General features: G+C 43.5%; 1 protein-coding gene across 1 annotated transcript in view; it reads left to right on the top strand.

Annotated features, from left to right (window-relative positions):
• Nucleotides 1-22,500, top strand: part of LOC120552733 (sodium channel protein type 4 subunit alpha-like) — a 346,898-nt gene that overhangs the window by 274,865 nt on the left and 49,533 nt on the right. Inside the window, exon 23 of the mRNA XM_039790961.1 lies at nucleotides 8,451-8,571. Within this exon, the coding sequence (XP_039646895.1) occupies nucleotides 8,451-8,571 (121 nt within the window). The remainder of the gene's footprint in view (nucleotides 1-8,450; nucleotides 8,572-22,500) is intronic.

Raw genomic sequence — 22,500 nt, 5'->3', positions numbered from 1 at the left:
CTCTCTCTCTCTCTCTCTCTCTCTCTCTGTCTCTCTCTCTCTCTGTCTCTCTCTGTCTCTCTCTCTCTCTCTCTGTCTCTCTCTCTCTCTCTCTCTCTCTCTCTCTCTCTCTGTCTCTCTCTCTGTCTCTCTCTGTCTCTCTCTCTGTCTCTCTGTCTCTCTCTCTCTCTCTCTCTCTCTCTCTGTCTCTCTCTCTCTGTCTGGCTCTCTCTCTCTCTGTCTCTCTCTCTCTCTCTCTCTGTCTCTCTCTCTCTGTCTCCCTCTCTCTGTCTCTCTGTCTCTCTCTCTCTCTCTCTCTCTGTCTCACTCTCTCTCTCTCTCTGTCTCTCTCTCTCTGTCTCTCTGTCTCTCTCTCTGTCTCTCTCTCTCTCTCTCTGTCTCTCTCCCTGTCTCTCTCTCTCTCTCTCTGTCTCTCTCTCCCTGTCTCTCTCTCTCTCTCTCTCCTCTCTCTGTCTCTCTCCCGTCTCTCTCTCTCTCTCTCTCTCTCTCTCTCCTCCCCTCTGTCTCTCTCTCTCTGTCTCTCTCCTCTCTGTCTCTCTGTCTCCCACACCAACACACATAAAATAGAGAATGTGGAAGGGACGAGTGCAGTGGCAGGGCTGTGGGGCTACCCGGGCGTGTGTGTCTATTCTGCGCACAGTCCATGCATACACGCTGCCACCATGTATTCATAGTGAAGTCTACTATACCAGGCCTAGGCGCCGGGCTACTCATGGTTTGGCCTCTTCAGTTTCTCCAGAGCTCTCACAAGTCATGGGTTTGGTTCCATGTTGCTCTCTGGAGATCATGGGTTTGATTCCTGTTCCAGTTTTGCTCATAAGGTTTGATTCCATCCCTCTCTCTTTCCTCCACCCTCTCTTGTTTCCTTTTCCTGTTCCTCCATCCCCACTCTTGTTCCTTCTCTCTTGTTCCTCTCTTGTTTCCTCCCTCTGTTTCCTCTCTTGTTCCCTCCATCCTCTCTCTTGTTCCCTCCATCCCTCTCTCGTTTCCTTTCTCTTGTTCCCTCCATCCTCTCTCTTGTTCCCTCCCTCTCTCTTGTTTCCTTTCTCTTGTTCCATCCCTCTCTTGTTTCCTCTCTCTTGTTCCCTCCATCCCTCTCTTGTTTCCTCTCTTCCCTCCATCCCTCTCTCTTGTTCCCTCCATCCCTCTCTTGTTTCCTCTCTCTTGTTCCCTCCATCCTCTCTCTTGTTCCCTCCATCCTTCTCTTGTTCCCTCCATCCCTCTCTCGTTTCCTCTCTCTTGTTCCCTCCCCCTCTCTCTTATTCCCTCCATCCTCTTTCTTGTTCCCTCTCTCTTGTTCCTGCCATCCCTCTCTTGTTCCCTCCCCCTCTCTCTTGTTTCCTTTCTCTTGTTCCCTCCATCCTCTCTCTTGTTCCCTACATCCCTCTCTCTTGTTCCCTACATCCCTCTCTCCATCCCCCTCTCTCTTATTCCCTCCATCCTCTTTCTTGTTCCCTCTCTTGTTCCCTCCATCTTCTCTCTTGTTCCCTCCATCCCTCTCTTGTTCCTCCATCCTCTCTCTTGTTCCTCCATCCCACTCTCTCTTGTTTCCTCCATCCCTCTCTCTTGTTTCCCTCCATCCCTCTCTCTTGTTCCCTCCATCCCTCTCTCTTGTTCCCTCCATCCCCCTCTTGTTCCCTCCATCCCTCTCTTGTTCCCTCCATCCTCTCTCTTGTTCCCTCATCCTCTCTCTTATTCCCTCCATCCCTCTCTTGTTCCCTCCATCCTCTCTCTTGTTTCCCTCCATCCCTCTCTCTTGTTCCCTCCATCCCTCTCTCTTGTTCCCTCCATCCCTCTCTCTTGTTCCCTCCATCCCTCTCTCTTGTTCCCTCCATCCCTCTCTCTTGTTCCCTCCATCCCTCTCTCTTGTTCCCTCCATCCTCTCTCTTGTTCCCTCCATCCCTCTCTTGTTCCCTCCATCCCTCTCTTGTTTTCTCTCTCTTGTTTCCTTTATCTTGTTCCCTCCATCCCTCTCTCTTGTTCCCTCCATCCCTCTCTCCATCCCCCTCTCCCTGCAGCTCTGTTGTGTGTGATGTATTTCCGGTGCATCAGCGTCTGACTGTAAGGAAGCTGCTGCTGCTCTCTGTTTTAATAGGCTGTGTGTTTGGTTATGTAATGATTAAATATCTGACCACACCTTGTGTTTGGTGATGTAATGATTAAATATCTGACCTGCTCTCTGTTTTAATAGACCGTGTGTTTGGTTATGTAATGATTAAATATCTGACCACACCTTGTGTTTGGTGATGTAATGATTAAATATCTGACCTGCTCTCTGTTTTAATAGACCGTGTGTTTGGTTATGTAATGATGTAATGATTAAATAGCTGACCTGCTCTTTAATGGCGCCATAAATCACCGGACGAGCTTTTTAAAATGTCTCATGAAGCTGGAATCAGCAGGCAGAGGTCGGCTCTCTGACTCACCTGGCTGGTTATTCACCTCAGCTGTGTGTGTGTGTGTGTGTGTGTGTGTGTGTGTGTGTGTGTGTGTGTTTGTGTCTGTGTGTGTGTGTGTGTGTGTCTCTGTGTGTCTGTGTGTGTGTGTGTGTGTGTGTGTGTCTCTCTGTGTGTCTATGTGTCTGTGTTTGTGTGTGTGTGTGTGTGTGTCTCTGTGTGTGTGTGTGTGTGTGTGTGTGTGTGTGTGTGTTTGTGTGTGTCTGTGTGTGTGTGTGTGTGTGTGTGTGTGTGTGTGTGTTTGTGTGTCTCTGTGTGTGTGTGTGTGTGTGTGTGTGTGTGTGTGTTCTGTGTGTCTCTGTGTGTGTGTGTGTGTGTGTTTGTGTGTGTCTCTGTGTCTGTGTGTGTGTGTGTGTGTGTCTGTGTGTGTGTGTGTGTGTGTGTATTGTGTCTGGTGTGTGTGTGTGTGTGTGTGTGTGTCTCTCGCTGTGTGTGTGTGTGTGTGTGTGTGTCTCTCTCGCTGTGTGTGTGTGTGTGTGTGTGTGTGTGTCTCTCGCTGTGTGTGTGTGTGTGTGTGTGTGTGTGTTGTTTGTGTAGCTTGTAAAACAGACTGTGACCCCCGTGGCTCCTGCCGCCCCCGCTGTCTCTTGGCTGGTGACCTGTGACCCCGGCAGCGTTCGGGGTCACCCAGCTGACAGCTGTGCAGGTGTGGTCTGCAGAGACAGGTGGCGCGAGAGACGCAGCTCTGCTTTGATTTCTCTCGTCTGTTTATTCCGTAGGCGACATCAAAAACCTCTCTCTCCTGCAACAGACACAACAACTCAGCCTTAAGTCCTGCATTCAACACGTTACTGAAGTAAAAGTATGAAATATAGACCTTAGTGGTCCCCTAATACTGTATCTGAAGTCTCTTTTATATAGACCTTAGTGGTCCCCTAATACTGTATCTGAAGTCTCTTTTATATAGACCTTAGTGGTCCCCTAATACTGTATCAGAAGTCTCTTTTATATAGACCTTAGTGGTCCCCTAATACTGTATCTGAAGTCTCTTTTATATAGACCTTAGTGGTCCCCTAATACTGTATCTGAAGTCTCTTTTATATAGGCCTTAGTGGTCCCCTAATACTGTATCTGAAGTCTCTTTTATATAGGCCTTAGTGGTCCCCTAATACTGTATCAGAAGTCTCTTTTATATAGACCTTAGTGGTCCCCTAATACTGTATCTGAAGTCTCTTTTATATAGACCTTAGTGGTCCCCTAATACTGTATCTGAAGTCTCTTTTATATAGACCTTAGTGGTCCCCTAATACTGTATCTGAAGTCTCTTTTATATAGACCTTAGTGGTCCCCTAATACTGTATCTGAAGTCTCTTTTATATAGACCTTAGTGGTCCCCTAATACTGTATCTGAAGTCTTTTTTATGTAGACCTTAGTGTGACTTATGACCTCATAAGGAGAAGATTCCTGATTGGTCCATCTGAGCTTTCATTTTCTCAAAGACAGAGCAGGATACCCAGGGCTCGGTTTACACCTATCACCATTTCTAGCCACTGGGGGACCATAGGCAGGCTGGGGGAACTCATATTAATGTTAAAAAACCTCCATAAAGGTGCCGTAGTTTCCAGAGAAGAAGATGGTCATTTCATGGCTCAGACTAGAACCCAAATTGAAACGTAAGCAACTAAAATTGCTGAATGTGAGAACATTGTGTCAAATTGGTCGTTATCAGTGTGACGTACAAAGTGTCAGGCTTATTTCCATCACAGTTTTAAAAGTGTAATAATAATAATATTCACCATAATCTCCAAAAGAACTACTTCCATGTGCTCCCTGGTTTAGAAGAAGTCTCCCAGCTGATCCTGCCTTGGAACTGACTGAAGTTGGAGAAACAGCCTTTCTTTTACTGTCTATGGAGCTAGCTGACATGATCTACGACCTGAGCTACTGAGCATGTGCGAGTGCAATCAAAGATAGTACAGAAGAAGAAAAGAGGTCTCACTCTGTAGCTAAAACAGAGACCTGAACACAGGGTGAAAAGAGGAGCTGCAGCAACGTGCAGTACAACAAAAATATGGTGTTTTTTGAAAATTAAACCATGTAAACCTATTCTGGTACAACCTTAAAATACAATTATGAACCTGAAAATTGAGCGTAATATGGGCGCTTTAATGATGGATGGATGAAAATGTCTGCTGGGCTGAACCACCTGACATGAACACTTAAAAATACAAACGCAGTGTGTTCTTCCTTCTTTCTAAGCTTAACCAGGTGGTTTCTTTTGGTGCCTATAGTCTGACTCATTTTCAGCAACATCTCCGTTCTCCTGGAATTCAGCCATTAACTAATGTTTTTGTTCGCATTTGGCAGAGAATGATGGACAGAACTATGAAAATGGGACCCAGGTTGTGATAAACCTCTGATAAAAGTAGTCTGATTACATGTGATTTATTATTTAAGAGGCCCTGAATGTCTTCCACTGACTTCAGCTCCTCTGTGCTGCACAATAGAAACAGCTTATGAATAGAAATACATTTAAACTCCTCATTATGGACGTCATACGCCTGTCTGGGTTTCATCCCAAGGCTGCTCTGTGTGTGTGTGTGTGTGTGTGTGTGTGTGTGTGTGTGTGTGTGTGTGTGTGTGTGTGTGTGTGTGTGTGTGTGTGTGTGTGCGCGCGCGTTACATTATCCACTTTTTGTGTGCATATCTTTTTAACGTGTAAGTGTGTGTCAGAGATTAGCTGTGTATTCATGTCGCTTTGGCTTCACCTGTGTGTGTGTGTGTGTGTGTGTGTGTGTGTGTGTGTGTGTGTGTGTGTGTGTGTGCGTGTGCGTGAGTGAATGTGTGTGTGTCCATCCGTCCAAGGCTGGCATTCGTCACACCGGCCACTCTCTGTTCCCAGATACTGAATGTATTCATGAGTTAGCTGTTGACTCAGGTAGTTGGTTCACCTGTACACACACACACACACACACACACACACACACACACACACACACACACACACACACACACACCCCTGCTGTGTCTTTGTCCAGCTTTGCCAAATTTCCCTCCTAAGCCCTCAGCAAAAAAAACCTGTCTCCTATCCCTCCATCTCCCTCGTCCCTTTGTAACGTTAAACTCCCATGATGCTTAGCAAACAGGGACCTTTGAAGTCAGCTGAGGTGTGTGTGTGTGTGTGTGTGGGGGGGATTTCCTGATGTCTACTTTTGTCCAGATCTCAGAGTCAAAGTGAACAGACGGCAGTTTTGCTGGCAGTGGGAGGGAGGTGTTTGGAAGGTGATGCCTGTCTGTTCTCTCAGCCAGGATTCCTGTCGTTTACGTAACATTAAATCTGACTCATTCAGCTCTGACTGCAGCAAAATGATGCTGACGATCACACGACCGCAGACCACACTGTGCTCGAATAATACCTCGGAATACACGTATACGGCTTTGTTTTGCTGTTTTTTGGAAAGCTAAACTAAAGTTATAGTCCGGCTCTGACGCAGCGCTGTGGAGACAGGGTTGGGACCTAAATGTAAAGGGGCTGCATTTACGCTGTATAGCGCTTTTTACTAGTCTCAACGACTGCTAAAAGAGCTTTTAAAGTGCCCATATTATGAAAAAAAATCACTTTTTCTGGTGATTTGGGGTGTTATTTTGTGTCTCTGGTGCTTCCACACGCATACAAACTTTGAAAAAAGAACCATCCATGGTGTTCTGAGTGAGATATGGTTTCTGAATGTGTCCTGCCTTCAGTCTCCTGGTGAGCTGTTCAAAATCTGCACGGCTTTCTACGTCACTAGCCGAAACGATCAGGCTAACCGCAACCGTTAGCTCGTAGCGTTAGCATGCTAACGCTAGCATGCTACCTCGTTCTCAATAGCAAAGCACCGCTACAACACACACAAGTTCACCATAATCTCCAAAAGAACTACTTCCATGTGCGCCCTGGTTTAGAAGAAGTCTCCCAGCTAATCCTGCCTTGGAACTGACTGAAGTTGGAGAAACAGCCTTTCTTTTACTGTCTCTGGAGCTAGCTGACATGATCTACGACCTGAGCTACTGAGCATGTGCGAGTGCAATCAAAGATAGTACAGAAGAAGAAGAGAGGTCTCACTCTGTAGCTAAAACAGAGACCTGAACACAGGGTGAAAAGAGGAGCTGCAGCAATGTGCAGTACAACAAAAATATTTTTTTTTTTTGAAAATTAAACCATGTAAACCTGTTCTGGTACAACCTTAAAATACAATTATGAACCTGAAAATTAGCATAATATGGGCGCTTTAAAATTGCGGTTAACATTTCTGTTGTATCGTTTAAACCACGTGTGTCAAACTCGAGGCCCGCGGGCCAAATCCGGGCCCTCGCCAGATTATGATCCGGCCCGCATATCAATTTAGGTTCGCGATACATTTTGGCCCGCCTAGTTTTTTCCACTTATTCCAACATTTTTGTCAACTTTTTCCAAAGTTTTTGGGCGCTTCTTTTCTACGATGGCTGAGGAACTTTTTCGTGACTTCTTTTGGACTTTAAGTCGACCAAACTGTAAGTGAGAAGACAATATGAAACATGCAATAATACAGTCAAATATATTTTACTTTTTCAATTAAATAAAAAGTCTATCCATAAACTAAATATGCCTGGCCCTTGATGTGATTCTTATGTCCCGGTGTGGCCCTCTGGGAAGTTGAGTTTCTTGAGATAACTCTTGTTATGAATTGATACTATAAATAAAATTGAATTGAAATTGAATTGAATGTGGCTCAGGTGGTATCGTGTAGGTCGCTTACCAATCGGAAGGCTGGTGGTTCGATCCCTGGCCCGGCAGTCCCATGGTGAAGTGTTCTTCGGGCAAGACACTGAACCCTTATTTGCTCCCGATGCTGCGCCATCGGTGTGTGAACAGCGTCTGAATGTTTATCTGATGAGCAGGTGGCACCTTGTACGGCAGCCTCGGCCACAGTGTGGTTTTCGGGAAGTCAATTTTACTGTCGGTAACGTGTTCGGGACCGATCAATCATGGAAAGCAACGGGAGCAGGACGGAGCCGGAGATTAAATTGAGAAATGACGCTGCACACACACACTGACAAACACAGACACACACTGACAAACACAGAAACACACACACACACACACACACACACACACACACACACACACACACAGACACACACACACACACACAGACACACACACAGCTACACACACACACACACACACACACACACACACAGTGACACACACACACACATTGACACACACAGACACACACACACACACACACATTGACACACACAGACACACACACACACACACACATTGACACACACACACATTGACACACACAGACACACACACACACATTGACACACACACACACACACACAAACACACACACACACACACACAGACACACATTGACACACACAGACAGACACACACACACAGACACACACACAGACACACATTGACACACACACAGACACACAGACACACACACACACACACACACACATTGACACACATACTGACACACCACAAAGACAACACACACACAGACACACACAGACACACATTGACAATAATACACAGACACACAGACACACACACACACACAAACATTACCACACAACACGCACACACACACAGACACACACACACACAAACACACACAACACACAGACACACAAACACAACACACAAACAACACACACACAAAACACACACAACACACACACACACTACAATAAACAACAATAAAAACACAATCACAACACAACACACACACAACACACAAAACACACAACACACACAACAACACACATCACACAATATAACGAGTCATAACGAGCGACAATTGATTCCCATGTCACCTCTACTTCCTCTGCTATGCAGAGGTGCTTTGAGTGTAAATGCGCGATAGAAATACACTTAATTTACATTCCTTGAACGTGTAAGTTCTTCGTTAGGAAACAGTGGCCACGGAGATGAGAGCTGGATGACATAAGTCAGTCACAGAGGCGTGTGGTGGATCTGATTGGTTGTTTCCTGTTGTTTCCTTCAGCAGAAAGACGATATCAGCCTATCGGAGGGCAGCACGGTGGACCTGAGGAAGCCTGGAGATGAAGAAGACCAGTACTCAGAGATGGCTGAAGAGGCCATGGACCCCAACCTCGCTCCGGACAGTAAGCCACACACACACACAAAAAAACGCACACAATACAGCTACAGCATAAAAACAATAATACACAATAACATACAGCACACGCACACACGCACACACACACACACACACACACGCATACCCAACACACACAGCACGCAACACACGCAATACACACACACGCATACAGCATACACCACACAAGTACACACACAACACACACACACACGCAGCACACACACACGCACACGCAGCGCACACACACACACTACAGCTGCCACACACGCGCAGCACACAGCAACACACAACACGTAACACAGCATTACGCACACAAGTACACACACACACAAGCACACACACACACAGCACACACACACGCACACGCACACACACACAGCACACACGCACACACAGCACACACACACGCACGCAGCACACAGCAAATAAGCACACAACATACTTTCACACACACACACACGCACACACGCACACAAGCACACAAACATATACTCTACACACACACACACACACACACGCACACACATTACACACACGCACACACACAACAACACACAAACACAAATCTCTCACAAACATACACACACACACACAGCACACAAACACAAACACAACCTACACACACACACACACGACCGCACCAAACACCACACACACACACAACAGCACACACACGCACAGCACAGCACACACACACACACAGCACACCGCACACACGCACACACGCACGCACACACGCACACACGCACACAAGCACACAAACACATACTCTCTCACACACACACACACACACACATGCAAAACACACAGCACACACGCACACACACGCACGCACACGCACGCACACAAGCACACAAACACAAACTCTCTCTCACACACACACACACACACGCACACAAGCACACAAACACATTCTCTCTCACACACACACACACACACACACATGCACGCACACAAGCACACAAACACACAAACACATTCTCTCACACACGCACTCTCTCTCACACACACACACACACATACTCTCACACACTCTCTCTGTCTCTCACACACACACACACATGCCCGCACGCACACAAGCAAACAAACAACACACATACACTCACTCTCTCTCTCACACACACACACACACACACACACACACACACACACACACACACACACACACACACTCACACACACACACACATACAGTATATATTTACATTTCAGTAAAAGCAAGGAGACCCACACTTGGCCCAATACTTTCACGATGAGATTTATAGTTGTGTTCTGACTAACCCATGCAGGTGGAAAGCAAACACCTTGTTTCCCTCCTGAGTCAGCCCGTTTCCCTTTCTAGAGCGCACATACAGTAGGCCTATTTGTCTAAAGCTGGGGGAACACTGGAGTACCATTGGGCGGCAAACAGCCAATGAAATCCCAGAAATGAAATGACATAAAATCCCTAGACAGCCGAGATGACCTATGACGTATTATCTTCTTTTGGTGGCCAAAAAACTGCAAGAGCTGCAAAAACATGTATTTGTTTCTATGCAGATGAACCACAGCTGTATGTTGACGTGTTGCCTAGTTATGTCGGCCCTATTTACAAAAGTTTATACAGATCAGCTCTTTAAAGGTCCCATGACATGGTGCTCTTTGGATGCTTTTATATACAGTGCCTTGCGAAAGTATTCGGCCCCCTTGAACTTTTCGACCTTTTGCCACATTTCAGGCCTCAAACATAAAGATATAAAACTGTAATTTTTTGTGAAGAATCAACAACAAGTGGGACACAATCATGAAGTGGAACGAAATTTATTGGATATTTCAAACCTTTTAAACAAATAAAAACTGAAATATTGGGCGCAAAATTATTCAGCCCCCTTAAGTTAATACTTTGTAGCGCCATCTTTGCCACATTACAGCTGTAAGTCGCTGGGGTATAAGTTCTCTATCAGTTTTGCAACATCGAAAGAGACTGACATTTTTGCCCATTCCTCCTTGCAAAACAGCTCGAGCTCAGTGAGGTTGGATGGAGAGCCGCTTGTGAACAGCAGTTTTCAGTTCTTTCCACAGATTCTCGATTGATTCAGGTCTGACTTTGACTTGGCCATTCTAACACCTGGATATGTTTATTTGTGAACCATTCCATTGTAGATTTTGCTTTATGTTCTGATCACTGTCTTGTTGGAAGACAAATCTCCGTCCCAGTCTCAGGTCTTTGCAGACTCCATCAGGTTTTCTTTCCAGAATGGTCCTGTATTTGGCTCCATCCATCTTCCCATCAATTTTAACCATCTTCTCCCTGTCCCTGCTGAAGAAAAGCAGGCCCAAACCATGATGCTGCCACCACCATGTTTGACAGTGGGGATGGTGTGTTCAGGGTGATGAGCTGTGTTGCTTTTTACGCCAAACATAACGCTTTGCATTGTTGCCAAAAAGTTCGGATTTTGGTTTCATCTGACCACAGCACCTTCTTCCACATGTTTGGTGTGTCTCCCAGGTGGCTTTTGGCAAACTTTAAACGACACTTTTTATGGATATCTTTAAGAAATGGCTTTCTTCTTGCCACTCTTCCATAAAGGCCAGATTTGTGCAGTATACGACTGATTGTTGTCCTATGGACAGAGTCTCCCACCTCAGCTATAGATCTCTGCAGTTCATCCAGAGTGATCATGGGCCTCTTGGCTGCATCTCTGATCAGTCTTCATTGTATGAGCTGAAAGTTTAGAGGGACGGCCGGGTCTTCGTGATTTGTAGTGGTCTGATACTCCTTCCATTTCAATATTATCGCTTGCACAGTGCTCCTTGGGATGTTTAAAGCTTGGGAAATCTTTTTGTATCCAACCGCTTTAAACTTCTCCACAACAGTATCTCGACCTGCCTGGTGTGTTCCCTTTGTTCTTCATGATGCTCTCTCCGCTTTTACACGGACCTCTGAGACTATCACAGAGCAGGTGCATTTTATACGGAGACTTGATTACACACAGCTGGATTCTATTTATCATCATTAGTCATTTAGGTCAACATTGGATCATTCAGAGATCCTCACTGAACTTCTGGAGAGAGTTTGCTGCACTGAAAGTAAAGGGCTGAATAATTTTGCACGCCCACTTTTTCAGTTTTTTATTTGTTAAAGAAGTTTGAAATAGTCAATGAATTTCGTTCCACTTCATAATTGGGACCCACTTGTTGTTGATTCTTCACAAAAAATTACAGTTTTATATCTTTATGTTTGAGGCCTGAAATGTGGCAAAAGGTCGAAACGTTCAAGGGGGCCGAATACTTTCGCAAGGCACTGTAGACCTTAGTGGTCCCCTAATACTGTATCTGAAGTCTCTTTTTATATAGACCTTAGTGGTCCCCTAATACTGTATCTGAAATCTCTTTTATATAGACCTTAGTGGTCCCCTAATACTGTATCTGAAATCTCTTTTATATAGACCTTAGTGGTCCCCTAATACTGTATCTGAAGTCTCTTTTATATAGGCCTTAGTGGTCCCCTAATACTGTATCTGAAGTCTCTTTTATATAGACCTTAGTGGTCCCCTAATACTGTATCTGAAGTCTCTTTTATATAGACCTTAGTAGTACCCTAATACTGTATCTGAAGTCTCTTTTATATAGGCCTTAGTGGTCCCCTAATACTGTATCTGAGGTTTTCTTTTATATAGACCTTAGTGTTGAATTTCTGAGGTAATTTGAGCTAAAGAGCTGAGACAGAATTAGGCCAGCCGAGAAACCCCTCTCTGAGGAACAAAAGCAACAGGGGAAGCATCCCCAACACCTGCAGGGACTACGTTACTAAGAGTCCGATATGTAAGCGCTGACACATTCACCAAACCTCCTATGTATAACGGATGGTCACATGTGTACTTTATATCGATTTAAACTAAAATACACCCACATTTTAAGCCTCCTGTTGCATATGGGTCAAATTTGACCCATTTTCAATAAGTTTCTACCCGTATATCAGAAATTTGGGTTTTACTTTAACCAAATTGTTCAAAATAATAAGTCGAAATAAATTATCTGTTCACTTCTTTTATTGAATTTGGGTATTTTATTGAATTTATGGCATACAAGCGCAGGAAAAATCAACAGACTTCAAAACAAGTGACGAAAAGCAAAAGTTTCTGGTTTTTTTCAGGATTATTTTTTGCCCATTTTAGGCCTTTATTCATCGGACAGCTGAAGCCATGAAAGGGGAGAGGGAGGGGGAATGACATGCAGCTGTGTTGAGGAGTAAACCTCTGTATATGGGTGCGCTCTTTACCATGTGAGCTACCCAGGCGCCCTAATTTGAAATTGTGACCCATAAAAACAAAATTTGCATGGTCAACGGAAAGATAACGCCAGGGTTAACCTGATGTTATATCATGAGCCCCCTCCATCTTTCCTACAAGACAGAGCGCAGCTAAAGGCTGATTTATGCTTCTGTGTTATTAAATCTAGAGATGCACCGATTGCGACTTTCTAGGCCGATTCCGATTTAATTTTTTCTAACCACTTTACAGTTTAATAGAACATGTTTTGAACAGATAATGGATCACTATAAAAGAGAACTATATAAATTACTCTTGGTGTGCGAAATTCACACACATCTAAAGTGCAATGTTAGAACCATTTCCTTCTTTTCACATCCAATATCCAGCTAAAAACAATGTGATTTTGGCTTTCCTTGCAGGTCAGAATCAGAAAAGCTTTATTGCCAAGTATGTTTACACACACAAGGGATGTGTCTTGGTATCGTAGGTGCAAGTCACATTAAAGCATTAAAGCAACATGCACAAACACACCGAGTCGCCATATGCGGCGCCATCTCAACTCTCTCCTAACTCTCGCAACAGATACAGCATGACATGAAGGAGAGGAGAGGGAAACAATAAAGCGTCTCTCAGACTATCCTCATAAAGATAAGAACAGTGTGGGAACAGGAAAAAACACCTCAGAACATAAGCACACAAACAGTACATTTGCACTGCTGCACATAACACAATACAACATAACATAACATAAATGTACAGTTGCCGGTCATGGCCGAGCACGTGGAAACCGGCCAGTTCCGGTCACCGGCCGGTCTATCGGTGCATCTCCAATTAAATCGTACGTAGTTACGTGGAGGTACCGATCCTACGCCGGAGCTACAAGTCGCGGCGAGGCAGGTCGCTCGGCCGTGGCTCGGTAGCGTTGCAACATCACTTCACCTACTTACGGTTACTCCGGTGATGCAGAACGTGATTTTGGATATCCATTTAGTACACTGTAAGAAAGGTTTTTCTTTTTAGGCATTTTTAGGCCTTTATTGACAGGACAGCTGAAGAAATGAAAGTGGAGAGAGAGAGAGAGAGAGAGAGAGAGGGAGAGGGGGGAATGATATGCAGCAAACGGCCGCAGGTCGGAGTTTAAATGCACATTTTTATAAATTTTGTATTGTATTTATGTATTATATTTGTATTAGGCGGGTATGAGCACTGTCATTTCCATTTTTATGGATGAAATAAACTTGACTTTTGACTTCGAGTCGAACACGCGGCCGCTGCGTCGAGGAGTAAACCTCTATATATGCGCGCCCGCTCTACCAACTGAGCTAACCGGGCACAACAGGTTTTTCTTTGTTGTCGGCAGTACATGTTATCTCATGTTGTGTCAACAACAAAAAAAAAATATTTCTGTCCAAGGGACTTGAAACATTGCGTTGTTCTGACTATTATAATTGCAAGTTGCCAGTGGGTTTAAGTTTAAGTTTAAAAAAACTTGGTAATTAGTTGAAAAGACTTCACATACTTGTTATTAAAAACTTGGTAATTAGTTGAAAAGACTTCGCATACTTGTTATTAAAAACTTGGTAATTAGTTGAAAAGACTTTGCATACTTGTTATTAAAAACTTGGTAATTAGTTGAAAAGACTTCGCATACTTGTTATTAAAAACTTGGTAATTAGTTGAAAAGACTTCGCATACTTGTTATTAAAAACTTGGTAATTAGTTGAAAAGACTTTGCATACTTGTTATTAAAAACTTGGTAATTAGTTGAAAAGACTTCGCATACTTGTTATTAAAAACTTGGTAATTAGTTGAAAAGACTTCACATACTTGTTATTAAAAACTTGGTAATTAGTTGAAAAGACTTCGCATACTTGTTATTAAAAACTTGGTAATTAGTTGAAAAGACTTCGCATACTTGTTATTAAAAACTTGGTAATTAGTTGAAAAGACTTCGCATACTTGTTATTAAAAACTTGGTAATTAGTTGAAAAGACTTCGCATACTTGTTATTAAAAACTTGGTAATTAGTTGAAAAGACTTCGCATACTTGTTATTAAAAACTTGGTAATTAGTTGAAAAGACTTCGCATACTTGTTATTAAAAACTTGGTAATTAGTTGAAAAGACTTTGCATACTTGTTATTAAAAACTTGGGAATTAGTTGAAAAGACTTTGCATACTTGTTATTAAAAACTTGGGAATTAGTTGGAGGGAGAAATTACAACCTGGGCTGCTAAGGCGAACAGCTAACCGTGGGACACACACCCAGGATGGATCAGCCTGTGGTGGGCCTGCCTCAGCAGAGGGTGTATCGTGATAATTGGCCGAAACACCCTGTGATGCTGGGGTACACAGCTGACGGTGTGTCCCGCTGGTTAAGCCTTATAGCAGCGATCCTTCAAAAACTCCCGAATCTGAAGCGGTGCAAATGCTAGAGATTGCAACATCTAGTCCTCTCAACGAACATGTACCCTCAACTATTATCGTTACGTTGGCAGAACAATCCAGAACGAGTTGTTAAAACTCTAAATAATTCATGCAACTAGTTCACTCATTATTTCATAGTATAGTATAGTAGTAGTTTATTTTGAACAGTTAAAAAAAATAATATATATATATATATATATACATACATATATAAAATTAAAATGACAGATAAATAAGGACATGTACAGTACAGGCCAAAAGTTTGGACACACCTTCTCATTCAATGCGTTTCCTTTTTTATTTTCATGACTATTTCCATTGTAGATTCTCACTGAAGGCATCAAAACTATGAATGAACACATATGGAATTATGTACTTAACAAAAAAGTGTGAAATAACTGAAAACATGTCTTATATTTTAGATTCTTCAAGTAGCCACCCTTTGCTTTTTTTATTAATAAGGGAAAAAATTCCACTAATTAACCCTGACAAAGCACACCTGTGAAGGTAAAAACCATTTCAGGTGACTACCTCATGAAGCTCATTGAGAGAACACCAAGGGTTTGCAGAGTTATAAAAAAAGCAAAGGGTGGCTACTTTGAGGAATCTAAAATATAAGACATGTTTTCAGTTATTTCACACTTTTTTGTTAAGTACATAATTCCATATGTGTTCATTCATAGTTTTGATGCCTTCAGTGAGAATCTACAATGTAAATAGTCATGAAAATAAAAAGGAAACGCATTGAATGAGAAGGTGTGTCCAAATGTTTGGCCTGTACTGTACTTCTCAGCACAATCTACCAAAATTATTATAAGTAATTCAAATAAGAAATTCCCATGTTCAGTTGTTGATACAACTAAGCCCCTTTTTTACAGCGATAGCAGAGTTAGCAAACATCTCTCATCTGTAGTCCTTGGACAGAAAGCGCTGCATCGTCAGCCTAAAAAGGACTTTAATTTTAAATTTTGTATATTGTTTACAAGCATGCACGGCAATAACACAAAAAAAAATACATCGTAGAGGACGTGACTTTGCCACAATTATGTACCAAATGAAATATGCACGTTCACCTTCTCCCTCCGAGTAGAAGCGGCCCGTTTCCCGTGATTGGTGCTGTGCATGAAAGCGGCTGCCAAACGGCAGATGTTGTGTTAGCTTTGATTCATTTAGAAGATTGATGCGTCTGTCGCGACTGTCCCAAAACGAGGCCTGGTTCTTCCTGATTCAGCAGAGTCCTTCGCAGCAGGGCTGGCGCTTGTCACCAGCTGGACTCGGATCAGCCCGCGCTCGGAGGAGCACCAGACAGGGAAAAAGAGGGATGAAAACGTGAATAAAAACTCCCTTTTGGCTGCACGGTTTTGTCATCGGCACGTCTGCGTTAGCAGGTGAGAGATGCATGCTGGGGGGGGGGAAGGTGAGGAGAAGAGAGGAAAAAGGCCTCGGGCGGGAAACAACGTGAACACGAGTAAACATGAAACTGGGGAAAAGAGAAAAAAAAAAAAAAAAAAAAAAAAAAAAAAAGAACACACACAAACACAAACCCCCTTACAAAAAAAAAAAAAAAAAATAGTCAGGGATAACACAATAAAGCCCAAAGACTTATTTCCATTGTGGTCCCTAAATGTAAAGTCCCTAAATGTCCCTAAATGTCCATTGTGGTCTTGCTCTCTCTCCCTCTCTCTTTTTTTTTTTTTTTTTTTTTTTTTTTTTTTTTTTTTTTTTTTTTTTTTTTTTTTTTTTTCTCTCTGTCTGTCTGTCTCTCTCTCCCTTTCTCTCTGTCTGTCTCTCTCTCTCTCTCTCTCTCTCTGTCTGTCTCTTTTTTTTTTTTCTTTTCTTCTGTCTCCTTTCATTTTCTCTCTCTCTCTCGCTGTGTGTCTGTCTCTTTCGTCTCTTCGTTCTCTCTCTCTCTCTCTCTCTCTCTCTGTCTGTGTGTCTGTCTCTCTCTGTCTGTCTCTGTCTGTCTGTCTCTCTCTCTCTCTCTCTCTCTCTCTCTCTCTCTCTCTCTCTCTCTCTCTCTCTCTCTCTCTCTCTCTCTCTCCTCTCGCTCTCTCACTCTCTCCCCTGTCATGCCTTAGCTGTCCTATCAAATAAAGGCCTAAAATGCCCCAAAAAATTATCTTCAAAACAGAAAAGATCAGGAGAGCGGAGAACAAGTGAAAAGGAAATGAGATGAAATGAAAAGTAGGAGACTATAGATGAAAGAACAGGAAGTGAGACAAAAGAAAAGCTGATGATGATGATGATGATGATGATGATGATGATGATGATGATGACCTCTTCATCCTGCTAGTACCAACAGATTTCAGGGGACAGAAACAGAATTGCCACCTGGCTTCCCTCCTGACTCAGCTCGCAGTCCGATCACTCCGGACCAGTACCACCAGTACGCTGACACAGCTGTGTGTGTGTGTGTGTGTGTGTGTGTGTGTGTGTGTGTGTGTGTGTGTGTGTGTGTGTGTGTGTGTGTGTGTGTGTGGGCTTGTTTAACTATAGTCGTGGGGTCCAACAAACCAGGAATACAGTATACTTGTGGGGTCCGGACAGCTTTGTGGGGCCAAAATGCTGGACCCCACAAGGTTAAAGGGCTGTTTGAGGGTTAAGACTTGGTTTTAGGATTAGGGTTAGAATTAGGTTATGGTTAGGGTGAAGGTAAGGGTTAAGGTTAGGCATTTAGTTGTGATGGTTAAGGTTAAGGTAAGGGTTAATGTTAGGCATTTAGTTGTGATGGTTAAGGTTAGGGTAAGGGTTAAGGTTAGGCATTTAGTTGTGATGGTTAAGGTTAGGGTAAGGGTTAAGGTTAGGCATTTAGTTGTGGTGGTTAAGGTTAGGGTAAGGGTTAAGGTTAGGCATTTAGTTGTGATGGTTAAGGTTAGGGTAAGGGTTAAGGTTAGGCATTTAGTTGTGATGGTTAAGGTGAGGGTAAGGGTTAAGGTTAGGCTTTTAGTTGTGATGGTTAAGGTTAGTGTAAGGGTTAAGGTTAGGCTTTTAGTTGTGATGGTTAAGGTTAGTGTAAGGGTTAAGGTTAGGCATTTAGTGGTGATGGTTAAGGTTAGGGTAAGGGGATAGGGAATGCATTATGTCAGTGACGGGTCCCCACAAAGATAATGAAACGCACTGTGTGTGTGTGTGTGTGTGTGTGTGTGAGCTGCTGCAGAAATAGCCCAGAAAGACTGACTAACAACAGCAGGCAGCCACCAGCTGTGTGGATACTAGCAGGAAGCGGTTTGTGTTGCAGTGTGCGTTTTGTATTTGTGTGTTTGCACAGACACAAAGTGGCCATCTGGAAGTCGTGGTCCCAAGATGTTTGCCGGCCGGCTGCCTTCCCGTCGTTCACGCGTCCAGTCTGCGTCTGTGACGTCTCGCCACGCTGCCGCACGTTAAAGTGCCCATATTATGAAAAAAAAAATCACTTTTTGGGACCATTGGGCTGTGGGACCATAGGGCTGTGGGAACATAGGGCTGTGGGACCATAGGACTGTGGGACCAGGGCTGTGGGAACATAGGGCTGTGGGACCATAGGGCTGTGGGAACATAGGGCTGTGGGACCATAGGGCTGTGGGAACATAGGGCTGTGGGACCATAGGGCTGTGGGACCATGGGACTGTGGGACCATAGGGCTGTGGGAACATAGGGCTGTGGGACCATAGGGCTGTGGGAACATAGGGCTGTGGGACCATAGGGCTGTGGGACCATAGGGCTGTGGGAACAGGGCTGTGGGACCATAGGGCTGTGGGACCATAGGGCTGTGGGACCATAGGGCTGTGGGACCATAGGGCTAACCCTCTTGGCAGCCCCTGCAGTCTAGAACATGTTTAGGCAACAAAACATCTTGGTTAGGTTCAGGAAAAGATAGTGCTTTGGGTTAAAATAAGTATATTTGTTACCTAGCTTATGTATGTGGCGCTAGTTTAAGAACTTAAACTACAGCGCGTAACAAAAGTAAGTCATATAAGTCAATAAATCAACCTTGACTTTTGGTTTTAGACGGGACACGAACAGCGGCCTCATGAGTTAAAGTCCCGTGTTTGACTGACCCATCTCTCTCTACGCTGAGCTTGACGCAGAAGTCCTGGCTCACGATAACGTGGGTTATACACAAAGTATAGTGCATGCAATTTTGTGCATATAAGTACTAACAGTGAACAAGAACAGCCGGGTCTTCCAGGTCCGGAGGCTGCGAGCACGAAAAGATTTAGTAGAAAAACATGTCTAGTAAATAAGGTATATAGACAAAAAGTTTTAAAATAAAATGTGCATCTGGTTTGTCCTACGTGTGTCTACAAATGTGCGTCAAATGACACTTCAGGTGTGTGTGTGTGTGTGTGTGTGTGTGTGTGTGTGTGTGTGTGTGTGTGTGTGTGTGTGTTGCGTTTTTAAAGTGTGAGGAAACAATCACAAAAGAGGTGAGTGCTGCTGTTCTTGTAGAGCACAAAAATTGAAGACATAAGCTTTTCTTCCCAGTTGCTGGCGATATATATTTACACGTGTGCGTTTAACTTTGTTTTTATCTGCATGTGTAGTTGATGTTCCACATAGAGCTGTGTGTGTGTGTGTGTGTGTGTGTGTGTGTGTGTGTGTGTGTGTGTGTGTGTGTGTGTGTGTGTGTGTGTGTGTGTGTGTCCCTTCATGCTGTGATTACAGAGCACAAACAGCAGCGTGCCTCCCTGCTGCTCCCTCTGCCTGTCAGTAAGACAGAGTGTGTGTGTGTGTGTGGGAGTTGTTGTGTGTGGTGTGTGTGTGTGTGTGTGTGTGTGTGTGTGTGTGTGTGTGTGTGTGTGTGTGTGTGTGTGTGTGTGTGTGTATCCCTATGCCTGTCAGTAAGACAGAGTGTGTGTGTGTGTTTGTGTGTGTGTGTGTGTGTGTGTGTGTGTGTGTGTGTGTGTATGTGTGTGTGTGTGTGTGTGTGTGTGTGTGTGTGTGTGTGTGTGTGTGTGTGTGTGTGTGGGTGTGTGTGGGTGTGTGTATCCCTATGCCTGTCAGTAAGACAGAGTGTGTGTGTCGGGCTGAATGGCGACGCTCCCCCGCCGCTAATTATTCATCACACGGGAGGAAAGGTCGTCACATAAAAAAAAGTCCCGGCGAGCTGCGCTAACGAGTCGCAGATCTGCAGCGTAAAGGCAACTCTTCAGATGAATGGAGGTCAGCGGTTTGGTTTCAGGTTGTCCTGCTTTGACCCGATACGGTCCAGGCAAACAATGCTTCTTTTTAGAGCCGATTGAAAGAGGGCTATAATTAAAAAATGTATACGTTGAGCTGATAATTAAAGGTCCCATGACATGATGCTCTTTGGATGCTTTTATATAGACCTTAGAGGTCCCCTAATACTGTATCTGAAGTCTCTTTTATATAGACCTTAGAGGTCCCCTAATACTGTATCTGAAGTCTCTTTTATATAGACCTTAGTGGTCCCTAATACTGTATCTGAAGTCTCTTTTATATAGGCCTTAGTGGTCCCTAATACTGTATCTGAAGTCTCTTTTATATAGGCCTTAGTGGTCCCCTAATACTGTATCTGAAGTCTCTTTTATATAGACCTTAGTGGTCCTCTAATACTGTATCTGAAGTCTCTTTTATATAGACCTTAGTGGTCCCCTAATACTGTATCTGAAGTCTCTTTTATATAGGCCTTAGTGGTCCCCTAATACTGTATCTGAAGTCTCTTTTATATAGACCTTAGTGGTCCCCTAATACTGTATCTGAAGTCTCTTTTATATAGACCTTAGTGGTCCCCTAATACTATATCTGAAGTCTCTTTTATATAGACCTTAGTGGTCCCCTAATACTGTATCTGAAGTCTCTTTTATATAGACCTTAGTGGTCCCCTAATACTGTATCTGAAGTCTCTTTTATATAGACCTTAGTGGTCCACTAATACTGGATCTGAAGTCTCTTTTATATAGACCTTAGTGGTCCTCTAATACTGTATCTGAAGTCTCTTTTATATAGGCCTTAGTGGTCCCCCTAATACTGTATCTGAAGTCTCTTTTATATAGACCTTAGTGGTCCTCTAATACTGTATCTGAAGTCTCTTTTATATAGGCCTTAGTGGTCCCCTAATACTGTATCTGAAGTCTCTTTTATATAGACCTTAGTGGTCCTCTAATACTGTATCTGAAGTCTCTTTTATATAGGCCTTAGTGGTCCCCTAATACTGTATCTGAAGTCTCTTTTATATAGACCTTAGTGGTCCCCTAATACTGTATCTGAAGTCTCATTCCTGAAATTCAGCCTTGGTGCAGAATTACAGTCACTAGAGCCAGTCCCACAATGAGCTTTCCTTAGGATGTGCCATTTCTGTGTCTTATGACCTTATGACCTCATAAGGAGAAGATTCCTGATTGGTCCATCTGAGCTTTCATTTTCTCAAAGGCAGAGGAGGATACCCAGGGCTCGGTTTACACCTATCACCATTTCTAGCCACTGGGGGACCATAGGCAGGCTGGGGGAACTCATATTAATGCTAAAAAAAAAAAACTCATAAAGTGACATTTTCATGCCATGGGACCTTTAAAGTTGCACGCAAGGAACCTGAGTTTTAAAGGAGTACTCCTTAAATTTTTGGGAAATTAACTTGTATAATAATACTAATACATTAATGTATAAAGCCCTGTTCAGAACAAATGTTACTAAGTGCTTTACAAGACAATAAAAACATATACGTGAAATTAGTAAAACAGCATATGTCAATAACAGAATAATATAAGACAATGGAAACATTCATTTGTATAAATATATGCACACACAAATAGGTGCGTGTTACATACAGCCATACATGCATGCTCTGTAGGCCTACACATGCTTCCCATGCACAAACTGTGCACATATAGACACATAGCTATGGGATAATTATAAAAATGGCATTCTAAAAAAAAAAAATAGTTCGTCAGCGAATATATTTTGGCACATTTTTTATCAAGGAAATGAACGCTAACAGTCGGTCCCCAGAAACACAGAAAGCGAATCAAGAGAACACACTCGGTCCTGTTGTCCAGAAAGAAAGATTCACACACTGTGACACGATAACTCATTATTTCACTGTTATCTCTCACACACACACACACACACACACACACACACACACACACACACACACACACACACACACACACACACACATCTGTGCTGGCAGCGGGCGTTAGATTAGCTGCCCCATTGGTCCTCTAAATGCCAACTCATTGGTTAATGTTGTGAAGCTGCACAACATGCGATTGAGAGGGTGTGTGTGTGTGTGTGTGTGTGTGTGTGTGTGTG

Source organism: Perca fluviatilis, chromosome 22 (assembly GCF_010015445.1).
Source record: "Perca fluviatilis chromosome 22, GENO_Pfluv_1.0, whole genome shotgun sequence".
Classification (NCBI taxonomy): domain Eukaryota; kingdom Metazoa; phylum Chordata; class Actinopteri; order Perciformes; family Percidae; genus Perca; species Perca fluviatilis.
Note: the sequence above shows the minus strand (reverse complement) of the source record. Positions and strands in the feature narration are given on the sequence as shown.